The sequence below is a fragment of the Ziziphus jujuba genome, chromosome 1 (genome assembly GCF_031755915.1).
Source record: "Ziziphus jujuba cultivar Dongzao chromosome 1, ASM3175591v1".
Taxonomy (NCBI): Eukaryota; Viridiplantae; Streptophyta; class Magnoliopsida; order Rosales; family Rhamnaceae; genus Ziziphus; species Ziziphus jujuba.
The window spans coordinates 18284363-18310706 of record NC_083379.1 but is presented as its reverse complement, the minus strand read 5'-3'; the positions used below and the strand labels follow the sequence as shown (position 1 = coordinate 18310706).

General features: G+C 31.0%; 2 protein-coding genes across 2 annotated transcripts; both read right to left on the bottom strand.

The window, feature by feature from the left end:
- Positions 1 to 636: 636 nt before the first annotated feature.
- Positions 637 to 2343, bottom strand: LOC132799549 (protein ALP1-like). The gene is made up of 5 exons (XM_060811637.1): positions 2075 to 2343; positions 1667 to 1721; positions 1248 to 1502; positions 924 to 1155; positions 637 to 836 (listed from the first exon to the last, which is right to left on the bottom strand). Exons 1-5 carry the CDS (start codon positions 2341 to 2343, stop codon positions 637 to 639), a joined length of 1011 nt encoding a protein of 336 aa, XP_060667620.1.
- Positions 2344 to 13597: 11254 nt separating this feature from the next.
- LOC107421404 (uncharacterized) lies at positions 13598 to 19803 on the bottom strand. Its single transcript, XM_016030639.4, has 3 exons — positions 19251 to 19803; positions 18865 to 19033; positions 13598 to 17608 (listed from the first exon to the last, which is right to left on the bottom strand). Exons 1-3 carry the CDS (start codon positions 19362 to 19364, stop codon positions 13986 to 13988), a joined length of 3906 nt encoding a protein of 1301 aa, XP_015886125.3. The 5' UTR covers positions 19365 to 19803; the 3' UTR covers positions 13598 to 13985.
- Positions 19804 to 26344: the final 6541 nt, after the last annotated feature.

Below are 26344 nucleotides of genomic sequence, written 5' to 3'. Positions count from 1 at the left end.
AAAACATATGTTGGCTACATGTTTTTAAACAGTTTTTGGTTTTTTTTTTTTTTTTTTTTTTTTGGTTACATACAAGGTTTTTTTTTTTTTTTTTTTTTCTTTCATACAAAGAACCTTATGTATAATATATGTAGCTATAATATATTTATATATATTTACATAATATTAATGAATTATATACATATATAATATAAAATATATATTGAAATATAATTTTTTTTTCCGTTGAATTTTTTTTGTCTATTATTATATAATAAAACATAATTGATAGTATATAATAAAATAATTATTGCTAATAGGAAATTAAATTTTATAAGTCTAATATAAAATATCCAACTATAAATATCCATTAAATTACTAATTTTACATATGAATAACATAATCATGCCACATTACTTGTGAAAGCTGATTTCGATAAGCTGCCATAGCTGTTGCTGCTTCGTCTGACAAATCTATACTATTGTTTAATCCACTTGTGCTAGCTTCTTCATCTTCAATCTCTTGTTCTTCTGCTTCCTATTGTGTAAACATAACATCATTTTGTGCCCACTTTCGAATGAAATTATGTAGTGCACAACAAGCTATAACTATCAAAGGTTGTCTACTTTGCTTGTAAGGTGGCATCATTTTCAAAATTCAAAACCACGCTTTCAACACACCAAAGCAACGTTCAATAACATTTCTAAGTGAAGAATGCCTATAATTAAACAATTCTTTTGGTCCTCTTGGTTGGCGACCTCTACCATGATATTCTTGCAAATGATATCTTTCACCTTGAAATGGAGGAAGAAAACCCACGGTACATGGAAATCCAGAATGAACAACATAATATTCGCCTAAAAAGATATATAAAATTAAATCATGTATGGAAATTTTTTATACTAAAAAAAATCAAATAATACAATAAATTTTTTTATTTTTACCTTCTTTAGGTAACGGAAATTTATTCTCAGATCTTGTAATTGCATCAAGAAAAACTCTTGAATCATTTGCAGTGCCCTCCCAACCAGCATAAACGAAAGTCAACATCATGTTGAAATTGCATGCACATAAAACATTTTGAGTCACTATAGATTTTCTACCTCTATAGCTAACTTGCTTTTCAACAGGAACATGTGCGCTTATGTGTGTGCCATCAATTGTACCAATACATTTCTAAAAACACCAAAATATTATAGTATTAGTTTTAAAAAAGTAACTAAGAGTAACAAAATTCATAAATTATATTTACAAAAGCAAGTATTTACCTCAAACCATGGAAAATATTTTGGATTGTTGACAATATGTGAAGGCAATGGAGAGTTTGTATGACATATCAATTCTTTTCCAAGTCTACATATTGCTCTTAGTGTCAAAGTGAAATGTCTATCCACAGTTTCAAGGGAATGTTGAAAACGATCCGCTATAAGTCTTATTCCCACATTGTGACCAATTATTATAAGAAACATAGCAAGTGCTTCTTCAACTCTAACTTCTTTAGTATCTTTCAAATATTCATGTTGCTTCAAATAAGTACAAAGAGAAAAAAAGTATTTTTGTCCATTCGAAACAACTCATAGCATGTTTTTTCATTCCCATTCAACAATTCTGTTATAAAATTTTGACCACTCAACATTGAAGTTCTTTAAGGTATTTTTTCTAGAAAACGTTCAGTGTACTCACATACATCAAGAAACATCATAAAGTCTTGAAACTCTTCATCTGAACTAGAAGAAGAGGAACTATTTATATCATCCATAGATAAGTTTTACCTATTGTCCTTCCTGCATATAATATTAAAATATAAATATATATTAAGACAAAAGAATTAAAAGATCTCAACTTTTAAAACAATTTAACTATCCAATAATCAAGCACACCATTAACCAATTGTAGGCAAACATAGCATTCATTTGAACATATCATGTAAACATATAAAGTATAAAAATCCAAATATATAAAACATACAAAAATCTAAAAAAATCCAAACATATTATTCCACAAACATTAAACCGACAAAATTAAATCATGATATATCAAATCCTACTATAGAGATAAGTATGATATATGATAATCTAGCTAAAGACTATCTAACCAAGCCTTCTTCCTAAGCGAAGACATATGGATAAATATCTCTCTCCAATCTGCCTCTCTAAACTTTTCTACTGCTTTAAGATAAGTAGCATTGTCAACTCCATCTATTGCTTCAAGAAGGCTCACACATGTAGCAATGGAACAATCTTTTGCATTACCAATACTATTATCATCCACACTATAGGAACTTTTATATTTTTCTGCCTTAGCTTTAGCAACTTCTGTCTTTGCCTTTGCTGTCTCAGTCCATTCTTGGATTGCATCACTCATTTGTTGTGACCTAGTTTTCTTTTAACTTCTACACTCTGAGCTAGATGATGCAGTGCGTTTCCTCAAATTGCTTGTTAATTTATCGAGAGTAGAAAAGGGATCATCACGACTAATGTTAACATGTGCACTCTCAACCTCCAATTCCATCTCATCATCAATATTGGGTGGATCACTAGTAGATTCATGACGAAACACTCCAGTAGCAGTTGACTTGTTAAATATAATTCCTAATAGCTTGTAATGCTCACATCCTTTCTTTCGAAATTGAGTTGCTTTAGGATGCACCTAAAAGAATAAATAATATATTCATCAACTTATTATAATAATAATAATAATAATAATAATATGTTGTATATCCTCAAACAAAAGTACATATACCCGTATATAGTTTTGCCACATTTCATCTGTAGCATTCACAGTATTAGTTTCAACATCCCAACCAAATCCAGTTTGTTGCAACAGCTCACTAAACTCATGATGCTTACTTCGAAGCCTATTGAATTTCTGCTTAATTTGCTTCATGTTGTAGTTTCTTTTAGACATTCAGAGCTTCAAGTATATTAGTCCATTCCTTTTAACTGAACTGACCATCTTTCATACCACCTTTGTTTATCAAATCTACCATAATATCTATATAAATCTTTTCATTGGTAGCACCCCATAGAGTTGAATCATCACCACCATCATTTTCCATAGTTAACATTGTACAAATATACTACAGAAAAAATAAACAGCAGAATTGAAGCTATCATCATAAACATTTCTAGGAATTTAAAAGTTTCAACAAAGGCAATCATCATAGAAAGTGAGAGAGACAAATTCCATGCTGACACAAAGACAAAACAATCAATGAAAAGGCAAGAAAGATGATCAACGTGAACATATTGAACATGTCCAACTTTACATGATTTTTTGACCAGAATGTCACAGCCTTACATGATTTTTTACCTGAACGTTATAGCCACAGGCATTTTATCAAACTAATTACACACATGGAGGGTATGGAAGTTTTTTTTGACTTTTTTTTTTTTTTTTTTGGTGGTACTTATTAACATTCATCCAAACTGAATAATATATATATATATATATATCTAAAAGAGACCCACCACAAGAAATCTCCACCTATATATATATATATATATACATGTAGAGCTTGGACAAAATCCATAAAAGCACACGGTTCCATATGCTTTATTTTCTTTTCTTTTTTGATATATATATAAACATGTGAAACATGAAAATTCTCACCAAGGCACATGGCTCCATACATGTATATGGAAAAAGGTATCCACATGTCTTTTGTTTAGCCACACAAACTTTCTCTTGGCTCCATGCATATATATATATACACACACATGTCAAAACATCCCATCCTTTATCTTTTTTTCTTTTGTTTGTATATGTATGTATGTGTACATGGTTTCATGTATATATATGTTTCAAAAAAGGTGTCCACACGTCTCTATTAGGCCACACTTGCACTTCACATTTGAATCTGTGTTTTATATAAAAACTATTCTCTTCTATATAGCTTTTTACCCAGATCACCAAAAAAACAAAGCCATAGAAAAGAGATTCAATATGGCCAAAAAGTTTCTTTTTATGAATGACAATGTGGGACAGTTTGGAATATTGTCTAAATGAATACAAGCAACAGTTGATTTGAGGGTCAACGAAAATATACATATATGCACAACATGTTTTATATATATAGATATATATATATATATATATATAATGTTTTAAGTCATGTTATTGAAGGTAAAGGATTTAGTAAAACGTGTGTATTTTTTTTTTTTTTCAGATCAGGGCTTTCCATGCCTTAAGGTCTACGCGTATTATAGTAGCCTAAAATTTGACAAATAAATCTTTCAAAGATGTGGTATATGTATAGCTTTCAATACCTTCTTGCCCTGCCTCTCAGCCACTCATTGAACAACAACAAAAACGAAAAAAAAAAAGAACCCTGACTTTATGATTAAATGAAATTCACAGTTGAATTAGACAGTTGGAAGAAAGCTTGACAGGGTTAGCGGGCTGAGCAACAGCAGTAGCAGAAGGAGCTGTCAGGTTTCTTTGGTTTTTCTTAAAATAGAAAACTCACAATCAAAATAACCAAACAAAAAGAAAAGAAAACTCATTAAGTTTTTTTTTTTTTTCTGTGTACTCAATTAAAGTAGGTAGAAAAATAGAATTTTTCAAAAAGGAAAGGTTTGCACCCACTTTCGGGGTTGTGAGCAAAGCATAAGAACAAGGGATGCTTTCATTATGAAATTTCAATGAAGCTACCACAGACCAAAACACATAGAACATCTGTCTTACTTTTCAACATCAAAGCATTTGCATGAAATTCAATTGCACATGATCTGAAAATTCTACCAAGTTTCACAATAGTTAAAAGAGTACAAAAAGAATGTTAGATACTATGAAGTTGCATGTAAGGTTCTAGCTTAGATGATTAATTGATAAGAGTACTAATCTATTGAGGGTGTGTAATTAAATGGTTTAAAATTACTTTCAGTTAGTGCTTTCAACTTTATACTAGTTTCTAGCACTATCACTACCATGTTATTTTTGTACACAATTTGTTGAAAAATATTAAAGAAGATTTCAGTGAAGCTTGAATTGGCTTTGAAATTTGGAAGTTCATCCATATTTACCTACATTTTCCTTGGTGCAAAGCTTCTGTAAAATGTTTCCATTTCACACAGGTGATTGGAATCTGTGTCAATGTTTTATAAGAAACAGTCGAAAAAGAAATATGTTTATAGAAAACTGGCATAAACAAAGTTATTATATTTATAAAACCCTGCTTAAAAGTTATCACTAGAAACAATTAATATATCAAAGCAAAAAAAAAAAATAGAAACTATTAATAGATATATATACATATATTATTTTTATAGCAGAATTATACAAGATCGATGACTTCCCTGAAACCTTATTAAACTTGACTAACAAACTTAAAAATCTTACGAAAATGATTTGTTGAGAGGAAACTTGAGGAGCCTCTAATAGACAAGCACTTTATGTACACAGAAATAGAACACTGAGAAGAATAATGAAGAACAGAGGAAGTAATAGCAGAACTTTGATCGAATAATAATAATACATCGGACAGAGCCTAACCAGAGTTAACTAATAATTAGCCAACTAACTATCCGACTCAACACTGATAAACAAAGATTAGTTTTTCTTTCATTCGTTTAGATATAGTTATTCTTCAACATATCATATTCAGGACTTAAAATTGAATTTGATAACTGGGCACCACCCTTTATATCTCAATCGCACATGATCTGAAAATTCTACCAAGTTTCACAGAAGTGTGGAGGAGGAGGAAAAGCAAGCTTCTGAGCAAGTTGGGTTGAATTTGATTTTTTTTTTTTTTAATTTTAGGAATGGCAAGCCCGACAGAGGGAAAAGATAGAAGTTTCATTGAAGATGTCGGGAGGAAGAAGAAGAAGAAGAAAGAAAGTTGCAGAGTATCGTGGAATTGGTATGAGACTCAAAGGCTAACCAAGAAAAATTCACAATCAATAATAAAAAAATTAAACCCAAATCCAACAAAACTATAAACACAATTTATCAACAGAAATACAGAATCCAACCAGTATTGAAAGATTTGAGAAGAGAAGAAAAACCTGATCGGTAAACTTGAGCAGAGATCTATTTGAAATTTGTTGAAGGTGCAGCTGGCTATTCAAGATCTTTTCGATGAAGGTTAGCTGGTGTGCGTGGGTCGAAGACCGGTGAACATTTTGAAGGCCGATGAAGGAGTGGGTCGAGCGGCAAAGGTGAGAGAACAGTAGAGAGGCCAAGGTGAAAGAACAGGTGGAAACATCTTTTTGATGTTTTCCCAATTTTGTTTTTTTTTAATTTGTTTTTTGGATTTGTTTTTAGAAACAAATGGTCAAACAGCTATTTTGTTGTTTTGGAATCAATTTTCTGTTTTCAAGAACAGAAAACTGTTCTGAAAATAGCTGGGCGAACATGCCCATAGTTTTTGTGACAATTTAAATAAGTTAACCATGGTTAACTATGGGTGTGTCAATGCCAATGCAATGATGTAACAAATCATTTAGTGTCACTTATAACTTGTAATAATAAGTTATTGTGACAAGTTATTAAAAATGTCATCGATCAAACAGTATCAACTTTAAGTTGTAATTGAAATGCTTTTTCTATCAGACATTAGTTGTAACAGTAAAACAGTAATGTCTAATATCAAAATGTCACAATTACATACAGGGACAATAACTATGTAACTAAATTTATAGGTTTGGCCAGATGATAGGATGCAATTAGTAACAAATCATATACTGTGACAATTTTATGACCCATATAGTGACGATATTATTTGTAGCTAATATGATATAAAACACTAACAAAGTACCTATTGTCACAATGCATACCCTTTCAGTTACAAACAACATTATTTGACACTGGTTATTTATTAGTGTTACATTTTTAGTGTCAACGTTGTGACACATGATTGTTGTTACTATATATGAAAGTGTGATAAAAAAACAGGCATACAATGACAAAAATGCTGCGTAAGTGTTGTCTTTTTTTCTTTTTTCTTTTTTTTTTTTTTGTGTAGTGATGCAACATGTCTTGTCTGCTTTGGAGCAAAACTAACCTTCTCAAAATATTGTCTAATGCTATATTCTCATGTTATGGACTGAATTTGGTCCCGTATATAGCAAAATTATATATATATAAATACATAATATGTAAAGGTGTTTGATAGTTTTAAAGGCGAGCAATTTTAAGGAAGAAGTAAAGGAATATGTAAACGGAATGTTGGGCTTGTATGAAGCCTCATTTCACTCATTTGTTATGGAGGAAGCATTCAACTTCACAACTAATCACCTAAAAACTTGTGAGATCAAGAATGTTGATCTTGTCATTGCCATGGAAATATGAGAGATATTGGAGCTTCCATTATATTAGAGGATGTGAGTGAATATTCGAAGCATAGTGGCTCATGAACGTGTATGTAACATGAGAGGACGAGAATCCACTTATAAAAGAGCTTGCTAAGTTAGACTTCAACACTGTGTAAGGGGTGCACCTACAAGAGCTTAAAGATGTGCCTTAGTATGGTAATTGACACAGCATCATGTGTCAATTTCCATAAGTCTCTTATAAAGTATTTAAAACATCATAAACTCATAAGGATTTAATATATGGTTAGGAATTCATGAATGAATTATGAAGAAAGTCTCCTATGTAGAGAACTTTCACAAAAAATAATCTAGATCTGAGAGTTGTGTACAACAAGTCCTTAAGACATATTTGCCCTATACGGTGCTGGTATCCCTATAGCATTTGTCTCTAAAATACAACGGATCTTCTAGAATTTTGTTATTATGCACCCACAGAACTTTTTATTTCAAACTTTATTGTACCTTTCTCTATTATACAGACAATTGAGAATACTAAGGAACTAAAGAGAATACTTGTGTGTAGTATTTCTTCTCTCATATTTGGTGTATCATTTTAAAGAGGATTGCAAACACATATATAGCCTAAGCAAGCAGGGGAGTTATAAAAGACTATTAAACATGTATTAAACCACAAACTTTGAAACATAAAATAGCCAAATTAAAAACCAAAACTGATAATTTAAAACCCATAACTAACAATTCATTCAAAAATCTATAATTCCAAATTTAAAAGCCCATTTAAAAACTTTAAAAATTACGAAATTCCAACAGTCTCCTATATGAATGAATTAATAAAAGGAAACGAAGGTCGACATTGACGATAGAGTTTTATTGTTGGAACCTACTTAGGATAAGTAGTTGTAACCTTTTGAGCCTTCCTTTATGAGAATATATTTACTTTACTGACTAAATGGCAAACGTCATATCCTTAAAACATTTTGCTATTTGTGTAAACGATGATATACCTCACATATCCTAACACTTATTAGTTTTCATTATTATGTTCATTTTAGGCATGAAAATTTCCCTTGGTTTTGCGAGAGTTTCTAAAGAATTATATTTTATACAATTCTCCTTTAAAGCGACCACTCTTCTATCTCATATAGGTAATTTATTATCTAAAAGTAACCTGCATTACTCCTCTCGGATTTTTTGATGCATAAAACTAAATAAAAGTATAGCTTAATTGTATCACCAATGGGCATCAATGTTTCATCATAGGAATAGACAAAAGGGCTAAACCCCACAATGATCCAATCGATCTTTACAATTAGGTTATCCATTTGAACCTCAATCTTAGGATCTCTAATCAACTAGGTTGAGTTTACATTAAATAGACTTTCTATTTTATGGGCTTTAATCTCATTCCCTCGATGAAATTTCAACTAATTCTCTATTTAAACTTTTAGTTAATAAATCCGCAATATTATCCTTTGACTTTATATAGTCAATAAAGATAACTTTAGTTGAGATTAATTACTTAATGGTAATGTGTCTACAACGTATGTATCTAGACTTATCACTATACATTATACTTTACACCTTGCCTATTGCAAATTGGCTGAAATAATGAACGCTTATCGTAGGCATAAGCTTTGGCCACCTTGGAATATCCTCTAATACATGGTGTAATCATTCTGCTTTTTCACTATATTTATCCAAAGCTATGAATTCAGATTCCATAATGGATTGTCATAATAGTTTGTTTTGAAGAGTTTCGTAACAAGGCTACACTTGCTAATGTGAACATATATCTACTTGTAGACTTTGAGTTTTAATATTGAATATCCAGTTTTCATCACTTTAACTTCCCAAAATAGCTAGATATCTAGTATACCGCAGTCCATAATTATAAGTATACCATAAGTATTTCAATACTCTTATAATTCATTTTCAATGATCATCATTTAGATTACTCATGTATCTAATCTATTTACAATAATCTTGTACAATTCATTAAGTACATTAGACTTTCAAATACTTTATATGAGATACACTTTCACCTTTATTCTTAAATATATGGAGAATTATATCTAAAGGTGTTCTAGTCAAACCAAAATCCTCTTTACTAAATTTCTCTAATATTTTATCCATGTAATGTGATTGACTAAGAACTAGTTCATCTGGGGTTTCTAAGCGCTAAAATCACATCAATATGTCCTATATCTTTCATGTCAAACCTTAAGCTTAACATAACCTTGGTAGATTTGACCATTTTGTCATCATTACCAACAATGAACATGTCATCAGCATACAAGCCATTTTTTGTATAGTTGACCTATATATATATATATATATCACACTTATTGATTTTAAATCCATTGGTCAACATAACACCATCAAAACATTTTATGTCATCATTTTAGTACTTGTTTTGGGTCATACAGGGACTTTACTAATATGCAGACTATTTTTTCTTGTTCTGGAGCAGAAAAACCTTCTAGTTGCTACATATAGATCTCTTCATCTAAATTTCCGTAAAGAAAGATAGTTTTAATATCCATTTTATGTTTGTGAATAAGGTGGTGTCGCCTCTAGTCATATAGGGACTTTACTAATATGCAAACTTTCTTTTCTTATTCTGGAGTAGAAAAACCCTTAAGTTGCTCTATATTGATCTCTCCATCTAGATTTCCATAGAGAAAGATAGTCTTAATATCATCTATACAATAATCACCAATTAGTGTTGCAATCTCATCACCTCGATGATCTATAATTTATAGAATTTTTTTATTGAATTGATTTTCAATTTCAGCTTTATAGAGAACAAATTTCGTTATATCTTTTTCCTTACTCTTTAGCAAATACACATAGCAGTATTAAATGCTATCATCGAAAAAACAATAAAATACTTATTATCACCCTTTGTTGGTGTAAGCTTTAATTTGCATATATCACTATGGATCAAATCCAAGGTTCAATATTCTTTCAATCGTTTGGAATAGTAACCTTATCATTTTAACCTCAAACACAAGTTTCACACTTATGTTAAAAATAAATTTAGAATGTGGAACTATGGCTTAAGTTAATTAATATCCTCAAAGAATAATAATTAACATATCCTAATTTGTTATGCCATAAATTGGAAGATTCAAGCAAATAAACAGACGAAGAATTTGCTTTATTCATAATTTTAGGTTTTACAGCTATGGCATTTAACTTAAATAACCTATTAGATACAAATCCTTTTTCCCACAAACATTCATAACTTAGACAATACAACTTTGTAAAATTCAAATACCATGTGGAATCCATGCTTATGCAACAGCGAACTAGACATGAGGTTCTTACAGATCTGCGGCACCAATAAAACATTGCTCAAAGTTAAGGTTTTTCCAAATGTCATCTTTAGAATTACCTTCCCTTCACCTTTGACCTCAAACATTATAAAATTTTCTATGAATAGTTTCTTCCTATTCTCAGTTGATTCAAAGGAAGTGAATAATCCTCTATCTGAGCACACATGGTGGGTCACACCAAAAGCAATCCACCATTATCTTGGGTTTGACCCAATTAAGTTTATCTCAAAAACAACAGCTAAGAGGTTCAAGTCATCAACCTCTAGTGTGATTTCTCTATCACATTTTCCTCTCTATTCTTCTTCCTCTTTGATAGTTTACAATCTGCCACTATATGATCCATCTTATCAGAATTGAAGCATTTTTCTTAGAATTTATCCTTCTTAGATATCCCTTCTTTTAGTCCTAAGTTGGACCCTTTACTCAACTTCTTTTTTGATTTAAAGCTCTAAGTATGCTAAAAAATATTTGCTTTAACACTAGCCTAAGATGAAGTTTTCCCATCTGAACCTAGTTGTCTTCTTCAAATCAAAGTCAAACAATCAGATCTTCAACATCCATCTCCTTTAACTTGTGATTAAGGTAATTCTTTTAGTCCTTCCATCCAAGAGATAGCTTCTTAATGATTGTAGCTTCTTGGAAGGTTTAACTCAAAATCAACATTTCTACATGTATCTCATGCAAGACTACCTTAAACTTATGAACTTGACTGATGACAGTCTTTAAGTCCACTATCTTCCATCTTATAATCTAAGAATCATCACAACAAATTTCTTAACGCCAGCATCCTCGATCTTATAATTCTGGTCCAAAAATTCTCACAGTTCCGTAGTAGTCGTCTTCATACTAACACATTATATAGCGAATCAGCAATACTATTCAACACATAGTTCTGACACAAATAGTCATAATTTTTCCATGCATCAAGCCATAAAAGATTCTCTATCATCTCCATTTATTGTTGAAACATCTTCAGTCAAGAACATCACAAGGTTCAAAGTAGTCAAGTAGCACATCATCTTCTATTATCACCTCTTAAAATTCAACCCATTTAATTTGTCTAGTTTTTCAGCATGGTTCACAATAATTGTCATTGCAAGGGTAGACACTTGTGCCACAGTTATGGGAGTTGGCATTGTGCCTCAAGGACGGTTGTCATCTAAAGAAGTACTTATACATCAATTGTCATTTATGGTTGATATGTTACAAAATAGTAAATTTTAAAAGTTGAGTAAATATTAAATATTACAACAAAAATACTTAGGAGTAAGGATAGGAGAAAAAAAAAAAAACAAACGATGATGACATTATCATGCTAACATCATCAAGTGACTGTGTGGTCGATGTCAGCATGTTAACATCAAATCAGGTCACTAGCAGACCAATTGGTCTAGCATTTTCCCAACCTATAGCCCACTACAACAACCCAACCCGTTACTTCTGACCAAACCCAACTCGCATGACTTGGCCCAATTCTTCATTCTTCAACTCTTTGCCAGGTCGAGATTAACCTAAATTTTCGCCGAAAAGAACACGGTACCCATTAACAAACCCTGTTAGAAAACTCAATTCTGACCACTGTTTTCAAGCATATCGATCCCGTCTAGTCAATTTGTCCAAAATAAGACTAAAAAATTGTACCCTACTCCAAGAAGAATTGATCTCAAAGTTTCAATACCCATTAGTTTATGGCAAAATCATTTCACTCATATGAAAGTGTACAGCCAAAGCTAGGTTTAATTTTTCCATAAAGCAATTTTTTTTTTTTTTTCGTCTCATTTTTTTTCCATAACAAATGATGCAAAAAATTTGGGTTATTTGTACATGGTTTATTTGGTAAAAATAAACATATCAACAAGTAAAAGATATAAACCTGGAATAAGAATTATCATGAAGCAACAAATAGAGAAAAAAATTATACATAATTTTTTTTTTTTTCTAGAAATATTGAATTATCAAAAAGCTACCGGATTCAAAACTAGTATAAATATAACAATATCTATAAGCCTAAACAAAACCCAGAGCAGAAATAATACATACAAAAAATAACATGGAAACAAGAATACCGCATGTTTCCAAAACATAAAAAAAAAGGCATCAGAAGAACATAGATTTCTAATAAAATTTATCAAACCAAAATTAATTACGATCACTGATGCAAAGGACTACAAAAATGTGGGACACAAATACTGATATAAATATCAAAGATATGAAAGCATATCAACATATAAAACCTAGAATAAAAACTTGGGTAACAAACAATAAACAAAATTGAAAGGATATGGAAACCTTTAATATACGGGAAAAATTAGTAATATTTTTCATCTGTTCATCAATTTTGGAGATTTGTATCAAGATTGTTAATAAAATAACATAAACATATAAAAATGAAAACATAATGAATAGATCAAAGATACTATTTATTTATTTATTATTATTTTTTTTTTAATGTACAGAACGAGATAAAAAAATATTAATTAAACAAGATTACAATTACATATGTCAAGAACCTGGTTGATATTTGAGAACTTTCATGACAACGATTTAGATCCGGTGTACCACAATATCTTTAAGACAAATTTGCCATACACAGTGCTAGTGTCCCAGTAGCCTTTGTCTCTTACGGATCTTCTAGACTTCTGTTATTTTTTGCACCCTAGAACTCTCTGTTTCAGCCTATAACCTTGCAAGGGGCAAGGAATACATCTGTTTTATTGGTATTATTACTTTTCAGGAAGTGTAAATGTTGAATTTCGCGATTTGTACCGCGAAAAAGCAAGCGCACAAAAATAAGCCAGATGCATCATTTACGGTCATGTCCAACCCTATAAAGACACTATTTGTACGTAAATTCATCTTTACTATTAAATTATCACGTTAAGGAATGGTTTAGTGGTTAATATCACCTCCATCATTAACTCCTGCTACACGTATAGAAAAGCTTATTTTAATGTTTTGAATGTATCCTATAGCAGATTCAATCAATATTACAAGCAAACAAGATAATAAAGTTGAAAAAAATAATCCATTTTCAGTCTGCAATTTACAGAAGTAAATCATTCCTCTTCGTTATACCATTATAGCTTACAAAGACAATTCCGTGAAAGAAATCTTATAAGAACAGGCATCTTCAACCTTCATAACTAAGTACGCACGATAACTTTCATAACAGGATGTGGCAGTTCCCGTTTGACAATGCAATGATACATCTTTCATCTATTATTCATTTATCCACATGTGACCTATATGCTCGCAAAGGAAGAAAAGAATATTTAAAAATCCTCGTTTCTTGGGTATAATTGCCTATACCCTTTTTTCCGTCATTTACATAGTTACCTGAGCTTAATCATGGAAAACTTTCGAGCACAAAAGATAGGATCTTCTCATTTCTTCACTGCAAATGTAATGCACTCAGCTTCTTTTCAAGAAGTTTGGCACGCCGAAGAGAATCCAAGGCCTCAGCTTGCTTTCCTGAACGTTTCAAGTTTACCGCCTTTACCTTCTCAGCCTTTATCTGTTCTTCCAGTTGAATTCTGTCTTGATTGACAGAATTCAAGCTATTACTCTTATCAGAATTGAGGTTTGAAGGCTGTGGCCTTTGAGGCCCTCGCGATACACCGTTAGTGCCTTCTATTCCAATTGCTTTCAAAGCAGACAAAAGATGAGGATCAAGAAAATCCTCAACACCCACATCATCATCAGGTTCTACTCCATCAACAGCAGATTTAGTGGAATCATGAGCAGACAACTCCTCCAGCTGGGTCTCAAGTGCCTTAGCCAGTTCAATTTCTGCTTCTGCTTCTTCCGTGCGACCCTCTCGTCGAAGCTTCAGAGCCTGACGTTTGTGAGCAAGGGATTCCTGTTGCAACTTAAAGCGATCCCGGCTGCTTAAAGGTCTTGTGGTAGTATTTGATGAACTAGATACCTTCTGGCTAACAGAAGCAACATTGGACGTAGAAACTGATACATCACTTGAACTAGTTTTGGACTCAGGACTATCTTTTTCAAGATGCTTCTCCAATAACTTTGCATGCCGAAGCTCCTCTCGAGCTTCTATCAATTTGCCCTCTCTCTTCAAAGCAACTGCCTTCCTCTTATGAGCCAAAATGTCTTCTTTAAAGGTACTTTGGTTGTTCTGAGAAGCATGTTCCTGATATAAATTAGCATGATAAACATATGGCTTCTCATCCTTGAGAACCAATTTTTCTCCACTTTCAGTTTTGACATCATCTTTGCTTGTCTGTTCTTCATTGGAACTTGTCAGGGTTTGTGACTGGAAAGGAGGACAAGTAAGAAATATATCATCAGATTGATGACTTAATCTATCAATCTGTTTTTCAGATGTTTGAGAACCTCTCCAGTCATCCCCTGTCAACAAATCTGTCAAGCTCGAAGGCTGGCCAGGCTGAGGGATGCTAGTATTTTCCAATGTTTCCGGTGTGTCCAGGTGGTCTCCTTCAATTAGCTGCGAGTTCAAAGGAATTGAAATAGGATTTGCTAATGGAGGATTAACCACATCATTTTCCATTCTCTCTGAACCCAATGACAAATCAACAACGTTGTCACTTGAACCCACAGTCACCTGGGTCATCTCGCTTCTCATTTGGATAGAATCCTTTACATTTCCTTGCTTTTCTTGGACAACCAACGATTCAAGACTCTCAGCTTTCTCATTATCTAAAGCATCATGCAAATGCAACCTTTGGGAGACTGTTTCTTCCATTTGAGACTCTAGTACTTTTGCCATCCTCAGCACTTCCTCGGCCTCTTCAGTTTCACCTTTCCGTCTGAGAGCAAGGGCCTTCCTTTTCAAATTCAAAAGTTCCCTTTGGATTTCGCCTTTACTTCTCTGTGGAGCAACAGAAACTACTGAAGAAGATTGTACAAGAGATGGTACAGTTTCCTGTTCTCCATCTTTCCACCCCGAATTCTTCAGCATTGAGAGTATTGATGGGTCATGCATATCATTTTCCGTGACATCCATTTTATTGCCTTCCTCATCTGCACTTTTAAGAGGAGACTCCATAATAGTTTCTTTGTGCATGCTATTAGACTGAACTTTTTCTGATGCTTCCATGTCAGCAATCTGGGCCTCTAATATTTTTGCCATGTTCAGTACTTCTTCTGCCTCCTTGGTCTCTCCTTTGCGCCTCAAAGCAAGGGCTTTCCTTTTTAAACCCAAGAGTTCCTTCTGGATTTCAGCTTTACTTCTCCTTGATTCCCCAACTTGGACATCAAGAAGGGCTTGAGTTACAGATGATTCACTGGTCTGAATAGAAGGATTATCTCTTTGTTTAGGAGCTTTTGATGACAATGTACCTTCATCACTCTCTTGTTCATTCCAACCTAAATTTTTTAGAAGAGAAAGATATGTTGGGTCATACATATCTTGATCGGTTACATCCTCCCCTTCCTCAATTCCAATTGGCAGATTGCCCGAGAAATTGGGAAGATGCTCATATGCCAAATTTGAGATCTTACTACCGACATCCACTGGTATAGTCTTCACCTTCACCTCATTCTCCATCTCTTCAAGCTGATGTTCAAGAACCTTGCCTCTCTTTAATTCTTCTTCAGCCTCATCTAGTCGCCCTTCCCTTCTCAAAGCAAGAGCCTTTTTCTTCAAACTCAGAAGTTCTTTCTGAATCATTAATCTACTCCTTGGCACAACTCTAGAATCCACATCTTTCATTTCTTCGATATTTCCCTCACCCACCAAGAAAGACTTAGATGAGTGACCAACAGCTTGACTGGAAGAATCTTTCTGAACTCCAGAATGTTTTGCCATTGTTCCCTGTTTAGACTCAAAGCCTTCAAGGTCCCTTTCAAGTAGCTTGGCCTTCTTAAGCTGAGCCATTGCCTCTGCAACATTACCAGCCCGTTTCTGACTTAATGCCTCTCTTTTTAAGGAAAGAATTTCACTTAATACTGCTTCCCTGTCAACAGAAACAATTTGGGGAACACCGGCTCCAGCAAAATCAGAATCCTCAGACCATCCTAATGATTTCAAAGCAGAAGCTATTTCTGGATCCTCCATATCCTCATCTGTCACTTCAAATATACCATCAATAGTCTGATCTTCAGCAGCAACTAGAAGATGATCAAAATCAAAATTATGCTCGTGGTCATATGGAATTGAAAACTCTTCTTGTTTATCATTGTCCATACCACGAATCAATGCAGACAGCTCATCATCAGAATCTTCAGCCTCAGCCAATAGTTCCTGTTCTTCAAGTTGCTTCTCTAAAATTTTAGCTCTTTTTAGTTCTTCCTTGGCTTCTGCCAGCTTCCCTTCACGCTTCAGTGCAAGAGCCCTTTTCTTATGAGCAACCACTTGACTTTTGTCGTTTGCGCTAGTACCCTTGTCTTTGTTAGTCCTTTCTGATATTTCACCAATAAGAGAAGAGAGTTCACCTTCCAAACTCATATTTGACACTTTTTTATCTTCATTATGAATGTCCGTTTCAGACCACCCCAGTTCTCTGAGCTGAGCAGCAAGGTCATCTTTTTGTTTACCCTCTGGAGGAGCAACCTTATTTATTCTTCCAGATTCTGTAGAGTCATTTTTAATTTGGACCTCTTCCATCTTTGTAGACAGCGAAACATTTTTACGGCTTTTTCTTAAATTTTTTTCTAATGCCTCAGCCTGCCTTTCAAGCTCCTTACCTCTTTTAAAGGCTCGTAAAGCTTCATCTGGTTTCCCTTCTCCTTTTAGAATTTTATATTTCTTCTTTTCATCCAAAGCCTGCTGACGCAATTCATCAGGACTACTCATTCCCATCTCATCGCTTACATGGTTAGACTTGTCTATAGGACTTTTCTGTATTTCTCCTTCCCCATCCAGAGTGATATCTCCTCCACTATTTGAAGATGATGCATTACTTGTCCCCCGATGAATGCTGGAAGGCATGTCATTGTTTGACTCCAGTCCTGATGAAAAAACTTCTTTTCTATCATTAGCTAGAATCTGGTTTAAAACTTCAATTTCATTCTTTGATGTCGATTTTGAACTTCCTGCAAAGAAGAGGGAAAAAAAAAAAAAAAATTTAAATTGACGCTATCATTCAATAGTGGAGCAATTCTGTTCTTCTTCATTTATACATATATAATGGTGAATCTCGTATCTTACTTTGACTTCTTTTGTTGCCATTTAATTTGTTTTTAAAATATGAGCCTAATTAAGCAAATCCAACAGCCAAAAAAGAAGTCCTTGCTTTAAAAAAGTAAGGTTGATAAGCACCATATACAAACATATATATATATATACACAATAATTATCCTATCCAGATATTGCAACTTAGGATATCCTAATAGGATCACAAGTATACATATATATACGATATTGTCCATTAAATAATGCAAGTAAAGAAATCACGTTTTGATTGACAATTAAATGAGAAATAAGGCCCAGCATCCAAAGATAAAATAACATTACACCATCCATGTATTTGGATGTAAAAAAATTTCAACATTCATTGACAAACAGGACTAAACAAAACTAAAAGAGATGGAATGTGTAATTCTATTATCAGGTATTTTTAAGATTCTCTTCTTTGGGTAATCAGAATGTTTGATGCTGTTCGCATGTATTCTTTGGCTATTTTATATGAAGAATTCGCCAGCGAATTTTTATTACCAAAACCATTTTTCATCTCAAAAGTCTACAATCAGGTTGAACATCTAACTCATTTTTGAGTGCTTATTGAACTTATGACTTGATGTAAACTCTTATATATTAAACCTATAGGGTAAATCAGCTGGTTATTCAAGGTAAGATGTTGACTGGTGATGGAGTTAAGTGTTACTGTGGCTAACAGTTTCTTTGCCTAATGATACTTGCATTTTCCATTGGAAATACAGAAAAGTACAAACTGTAGCAATCAGAAAATAAAATTACATGCAGGTAATCTAAATTTTCTCCAGCAGCCAACAAGTATCTGATAACAACATAAAGTATCCAAGAAATGACAAACAACCTTTAACAGTAATAGTAGCTAATAGGATCCCAATTCAGATTATAACAGGGGAAAAAAAAAAAAACACAAATCAAATCAAATGGTTCTACAAGAAGATGCTTTCATGGGTTGGTGGGGGTTGAAGCATAAGCCAGGCTTTGCAAGGGTTTATAGCAAAGCTTAACTACAATTATATGTCACAGATGAAAAGGTGCCAAAGTAAATAATTATTTTCAATGAGGGGAGAAAAACGAAACATTTGGTGACACTACCAAGAAAAATCAATGCATTGAGAAATCAACCAGTAAGATATACCTCTCCCAGCTCTACTTCTATGTCCATATCGCATTTCAAAGCGTGCAGCCTCTTCTAGCTTCTTGCAAGGTTCACAAACACGCACAGGTGAATCACCTTGTCCACGTAAAACCATTCTTCCTTGTGTGCAGCCATTGCAGAACAAACCTCCACACCTTCGGCAATGATGCTGAAATTCCACATTGTAGATCATAAAATTCAAGAATTAGCAAGAACATACGAGAAATACTATTAAAAGCGACATCAGTGAAAATCATAATTATCTTCCAAAAGAACATATTTTGAGACATGGGTTTTATAACAATATAAAAAAACTGGTTAGAAAAAACGAATATGGTAGATGGGATCAGAGAAAGGAAAATCAAACATAAGAAGAGAATAAGAACCTTGCGATTAATGAAAGTGAACTGAGAGGAACATCCTTGACAGTGTGAAGCATCAACCACCCAATTGTTCCCTCGAATTGCTGGCTTTGCCGGCAATCCGATCTTCTCTAACATATTGACTTTGCTTTTCCTGTAAACCCAAATTCAAAGGTAACACAAACGAAAGAAAAAATTCAACAAGGATACGGATTTCCTCTAAAAGGAAAATTCCATGGATTTCTCTTCGTCAGCTTCAACTCCTGTTTTGATTCCTTTGCTGCCTTTTTATTTTTGGGTGAAATTTGTTCGATGGGATTTGTGCAAGAAGGGAAAGATAAAAAAAAAAAAAAAACAAAACAAAACTCCGACTCTGGGTGATTAATGAGGAGGAGACGATGAATAAAACTTATGTCGTTCGGCAATACAAAACGACAATGGGTTTGTGCGACCATCCCAACTAAAACTAAACCGACTAGTCAAGTTAGACATGAATTTACCATGCCTCGTTTATCAGGTAAGGTTGGGATGGGATTGGCTACTGTCAATAGGGAATTTTCTTCTTTTTTCTTTTTTGAGAATTAGATATTGTGAATAGGTTTGGACTGACCAACGAAGTTCGCTTGTTTAATAAACCGTTTACATTTATATCAGGATGTTTTATATACGAAATATCAAAATGAAAACAAAAATTATTGTAAATAATAAAAATTTAATAGCTTTGGACTAGCAGTGATAATATGCATCGTGTATCATCTAATTAATTTTGGAATGGAAATTTGAAAATATAATCTTACAGAACAAATAAAGGTTTTTTTTAACTTTATTGGTCAGATCATAAATATGTGTTTATTTGACTTTTATGTTAATACATATTTTTTATGATTAACTATACCTTAATTTTAATTACCAAAAAAATCTATTCACCATTATAATGAGTGGCAGTTCATTTTCTAAACTTAAGAAATAGTCTTCTTTGACCTAAATAGTGATAAATATAGAATAAAAAAAATTGATAATTCTTAAAAATCTTAAACTTATAAAATATCTGTTTATTTAAAATATATAAAATAAAAAATATTTTAATAGTACATAAAAAATGAAATTATATAATGTAAATTAAATTTCAAATTAATAAATTATACGTTTAACTAGACATAAACAATTTATCAGAAAATTATAAAGACTATAAAGAAGAATTAAAAAGAAATGAATATTACTAATTCATTGATATAACTAAAAAGAGGAAAAGGATTATTAAATTCATTTTTTTAGCTTTCATTTCTTAGAATGACCATTGCTATTCTATCATAAATCAAATGTGTTCTTGGTCTTCAAATCATGCCCATATTTGCATTTTAATCTTTACACTTTTATTTCGACGTTTTAATCTCTATACTTTAACTTTTGATATATTTTTGTAGTTAAAATGTTTTTTAATTTAATTTTTAGATATGTAATGCATCAATTAAAACTAAAAGTAAAATAAAACAAAATTGAAAAACCATACAATTTCACAACTCTTGCAAGTTGTATTAAGTACATTGCATGACGCAAAACTAATGAAAAGTAGACAAAAATAATTTAGCAACCAAAGTGGCAAAATAATAATTCAGGGATTAAATTGTAACCGTGGGCATAGTTAACGGAGCAAATAAGCAAATAATCCAAGAAACAATGACAAAAGCTTGGACCCCCTTTTTTTTTTTTTTTTGGTGAATAAAACATTGAATTAAGGAGAAAAAAAAAAAAAAAAAAAAAAAAAAAAAAAAGAAGCCTCAAAACAAATATTACATCACAGTATTGCATCCCAATTGATTTGATAATGCAATAATTGAAAATTCAGTAGGAAGGGATTCCATATTAGGATCCCTACAAAAAATGAATAACAAAAATAAGAACAAGTATTTTCTAGGCTTTTTTTAGCCACTAAGTCATCTAGAAGATTTGAAAACCAGGTGTTCCATTGAAGCTTCCAATTGAACCTCTTGAATCTTTTTTTTAGGGCACATTTGATTTGTGGAACAGATGTAAAAATAGAGTAATTATTTTATAGCTTTAACTTTTTTGTATTTGGTACATTTTTAATTTAAAAATAATTATTTCATAAGAATAAATTAATCTCCGTTTGAAGAAATAACCATTTCCTTTATAAACTTCAAAAACATTCTTAACATATTTTGATATATTTGGATTTAGTTGGATTATTATAGAGCAAAAATACATAAATAAAGATAAAATTAAATTTTTAATTAATTTTTATCAAGTTTGAAAATTTTTGGAGAAATATTTAAATAAAGGCAAAACTTGATTCTAATCATATATTACCAATGATATTAATGGAAATGACTGTTCATTTTCCATTTTTTTTCATATGAATAATTATTATTATTTTATTAGGAATGATTATTTTACAAATCAAAGGTGCTCTTTGTTTCAAAAACCCATATCTGGTATTTCATCTTCCTAAATCTTGGTCTAAGTTAATCTCCTTCATTACCAATGCTATATTAAAGGCCAAATGACATTATTCCATCAATGGCATCACACCTAGTTTACGAAGGTAGTAAGGATCCATTTGATATAGCTGATGAAAATAAAGTTTTAGTCTGTAAAGATTTATATAATGGATTTTTTTTAAAAAGAGTTTTTATTAAAAAGTTAATAAAAAATAATCATAAATAAAAAAGTTACATTAAATGCTCAATAAATTTTCATATAAACTAAAAAAGTTATACTAAATGCTCATTGAGTTTCCATATAAATTAAAAAAAAAATTTTTTTTTTTAGAAAAGCACAAAATTTATATTTTTCTAAAACAGTTTTAAAAAACTATTTTTTTTTTTTGTCAACAAATACTCGTTGATTTTTGTCAATATTTTTATTTTTTAACAAAAAAAACTTTTAACCAAAAAAAAAAAAAATTACCAAATAGATACTAAAATAAGTCTTCCATATTCATTACTCACCTTAAAAGCCTAAGTCAACATGTCTCCCTTAAAAGCCGCTTCTATATCAATCTCTCACCAACCTAGTGAGGGAGAACCACCTTTCTGCCCAATTAGAGATTTGAACTTTGTCATTCCCTCCTCTCCAATTTCACACTTCTAAAAAATCTCCACCAGCCGTTAGGCAAGGACACTATTTCCTTTATACACTATCATTATAAAATTCGAAACTACAATAAAATAAAGTGCTTAGAAACATGGTAATCAACTATTTTTTTTTTTTTCATATTTTTGAAACAATACCGTATCATAAGACTAATATAAAACTCCATCACCTATTGTATATTGATGAAAATATTAGTATAGATGAAAATGTTAAAAATCTAATTGTATGGAAATTTTTCTGTAAATAGAAATTTTAGCAAAATTACTAAAGCTATAAATATTTTATTAAAACTATAGATTTTTAATAATAAAAATTTTTAAAAATGCTAAAACAATTGACTTTGCATCACTATACAATAACAAACTTTACAAAGTAATGTATAAACATTAAATTTATAATATATAAAATAAATCTAATCATACTATTTTTTTTTCATGTAAAATACTATTTATCGTCCTTTTTAACCTTTAGAAAAACATAAATATTAAATATTTGTTTGGATATTAACTTATCAACTACTTTGTTTTATTATTATTAATAATGTTTTATTTGTTATAAAAATATAAAAGAAAGACAAAATAAGAGGAAGTCTAAGGCGGAGAGAGTGAAATCTACTATTAAGTGCATATTACAGGGAGAATGAGGATCTCATTTATAGATCTTCTATGATCTAGATAATTACAATTAAAAGTAAATAATAAACTTAGATAATACAGGATAAATTCTATCTAGAAACTATTTTATCTAAAGGGTAATAGGCATTCACAACTAATAATTATCATAACATTCTTCTTTGTATACCTAACCATGCACGTCAATACTACCTCATCAAGGAAAAAAGAGTACAACTGTAAATTTTCCCATTAAAGATGAGAAGACTAACTTTTATACAAATAGCGCAACTAAAGCATTCCAATTTTGTTCATAAACTTCTTGTTGTTGAAGTAATAAACATCATCCTATTAATCAGATAAATATCTTACATCTATAAAACCAATTCATTTGATAAAATATATATGGTCCTTAAATAAAATAATCTTAATAGATGATTGTTCAACTTATACAAAAATATTTTTGATATAAAATAACGTATATCTAGAAGTTTTTATTCTTATATCCTAAATCCTTTGTAGGATTCATTATTATCACGTGATCGACAAATTTCCAGCTACTATATTCATCAGACATATATAAGTCATTCAGAGACTATTAAAATAATCAAATATTGTATATTATCAACAATTATATATGCATTCACTTCAGTATGTATAGTTTCATAATTCTCATTTTCCCCTATAATTTAAAGGCCTCAAAATATAAAATTATATCGTCGACGTTCTTTTATTGTGATTCCCGTAATTTTCCAATAATAATGTAGCTTAATGAAATCTAATTATATTTAAGATATAAAATTCTTTGTCCACTTCTATGTTTTGATTATTTGTTACATCTTTAAATTCTTTTAGAGCATTTGCCTAATCTATTTTGCCATATCATATATTTGCTCCTTTTATTTTGAGAAGCTTTGTATTTAGAACCAATTAGTCTATTCTACTTCATACGTATCATAGATTTATTGTGACCAATTGTTCAATAAGAACATTTTACATGAGCATTTACAATTTAGTCACCTTTTGTATATCAATCAATACATTAGGTAATTAACTAGTATATAAAATTTTTTAAACTTCTAGTTTGTATTAATACGAGGATCAAGAGAAAGATGCATTCCATATAAAAAATTTTACAAGCTTTTGATTTACTCTCCCTAATGCTAGTAAATCAATCTCATCAAAAGAACAATTAATAAAGTAATTACTAAACATATTACTCATCTGGGTTTTATTAGTAAATAGAGAATTTCTATAATCAAATATTGGCTATTGGCTTGATGCATACTAATGTCGTTTCAAGCAACATTACATGCTTCCATGCAAATTAGGTAGTTTTGCTATCAATAATTCTTATCTAGCAGTCAATTTTAGGCATTTAATTTTTGCTAGACCATTTTTTCTAAACATGTATAGCAAGGTGTTCAACATAAATTTTATTTAACATAATTGAGTAATGGTATGCACGGTTTAATTATTTGAGCACTATATATTACAAAGGTCATATTAACAGAAGACATATGTGTGACCATCTGATAGATGAATCTATTTATACCATAAAATATTAAAATGGTTCTTACAGTGATTAAATAAGGCCACATATATTCTATTGAACTGAAAGGATTCTAATTTGGTATTTGTCTACTAAACCAATTTTCTTTGTCTACTAAACCAATTTTCTTAGAGAACAAATTACTATTCATTTAAAGGATCTTCAAGTCTTTTATTGCATATCCATTTATAAAAATCCATACATCATTGTTGACTTAAGATGACTTAACCAGTCATGCCAAATCATAAATGTTTTTAAATTAATAAACTTCCAGTTTGTTATTGTACGTGTTCAATTATAATGATCAACACAAGTCCATGAATATAAAAACATATAAAAAAAATTCTAAACATAATTATTGATAGCAATAATTAATCATCTTAATTTTCATAGAAATCTGAAGTATTTAAGTGAGTCTTATTTAAATGTTCAACCAAACTTCGCACTTCAACCATATTTGTTTCACTATTTTCTTTGCCTTTATTAAGGCTTTATGAAGGTAATAAATATATATATATATATATATATATCTTAGAGTGTGACAAATACATGACCAATATCCATGATAGCCATATTTAAAACAAATATTTTTAGTATTTTTATTATCTGAATCTGTTTTCTTATCTTGATGCCAATTGGAATGTCTTAAAATTTGAAGGGTTGTTAGGACCATCATGGCTTTGAAAATTTCTTCAGTCTTGACCATGTCTGTGACCATAGCCATGATCTAACCCACTTTCAAAATTATTTGATGATGTTGCATTCATTTCAGGGAATAGAGTTGAACTAGTAGGTGAAGATTGATGATTTTTCATCAATAATTCTTTATTTTGTTCAGCAACAAGTAAACATGACATCAACTCAAAATATTTTTTAAACATCTTTCTTTATATTGCTGCTAAAGGAGCACATTATAAGTATGAAATTTGGAAAAAAGGCTTTCTCCAACAATTTTTGATTGGAAATTTTTTACTACAAAATTTCGATTGTAAAGTGATTTTGAACAAAGCATAATTATACTCGCTAATAGATTTAAAATCTTGTAATCATAAGTTTAACCACTCCAAAAATGCCTTAGGTAAAATCACTATTTTTTTGTGGTCACATCATTCTTTTAAACTATTCCATAACAAAAAAGGGTCCTTCATGGTAAGATATGCACTTTTCAGCCCTTTATTTAAATGATGGCGAAGGAAAATTATAGCTCTAGCACAATCATGTGGGGATGCACTTTTTATTTATTTATTTATTTTTTGGTCTCTCTTTAATTGCATTCCCTAAATCCGTAGCATACATATGTACTTCAGTGTCAAATATCTAAGATAAATAATTCTTTCCAAAGATGTCAAGTACTACAAATTCTAGCTCCACAAGATTTGACATCATAAACTCTACCACAATTAGAAAAATAATTTAATTAAGTGATTAACATATCAAAAGTATAACTCTTATAATCTATGTATATATATAAAATGCTCATAAGAAAATATCATAATATGACTTTTATATTGCATTAGAACATATGCATATAAATTTAATGGCTTATACATAAGTATAAACATAAGGTAAGATTATAGTGGACAGTCCGTATGCGGACCAGTACCAAAACCAATATTTAACGTTTTTTCAAAAAAATATTAGCTTTACTGTTATACATATATATAGCAAAATTGATTTTTTTTTTTTAAATATCGACTTTGGCATTAATCTATATACAAACCATTCACATCATAATCTCTGAAGCCTCATCCTATAAACATATACATTTACAAAGAAAAAAATAAATACAATCTTGTGCTCACGCACATTAAACAACAATTAACAAAAATAAAAATTGTTGT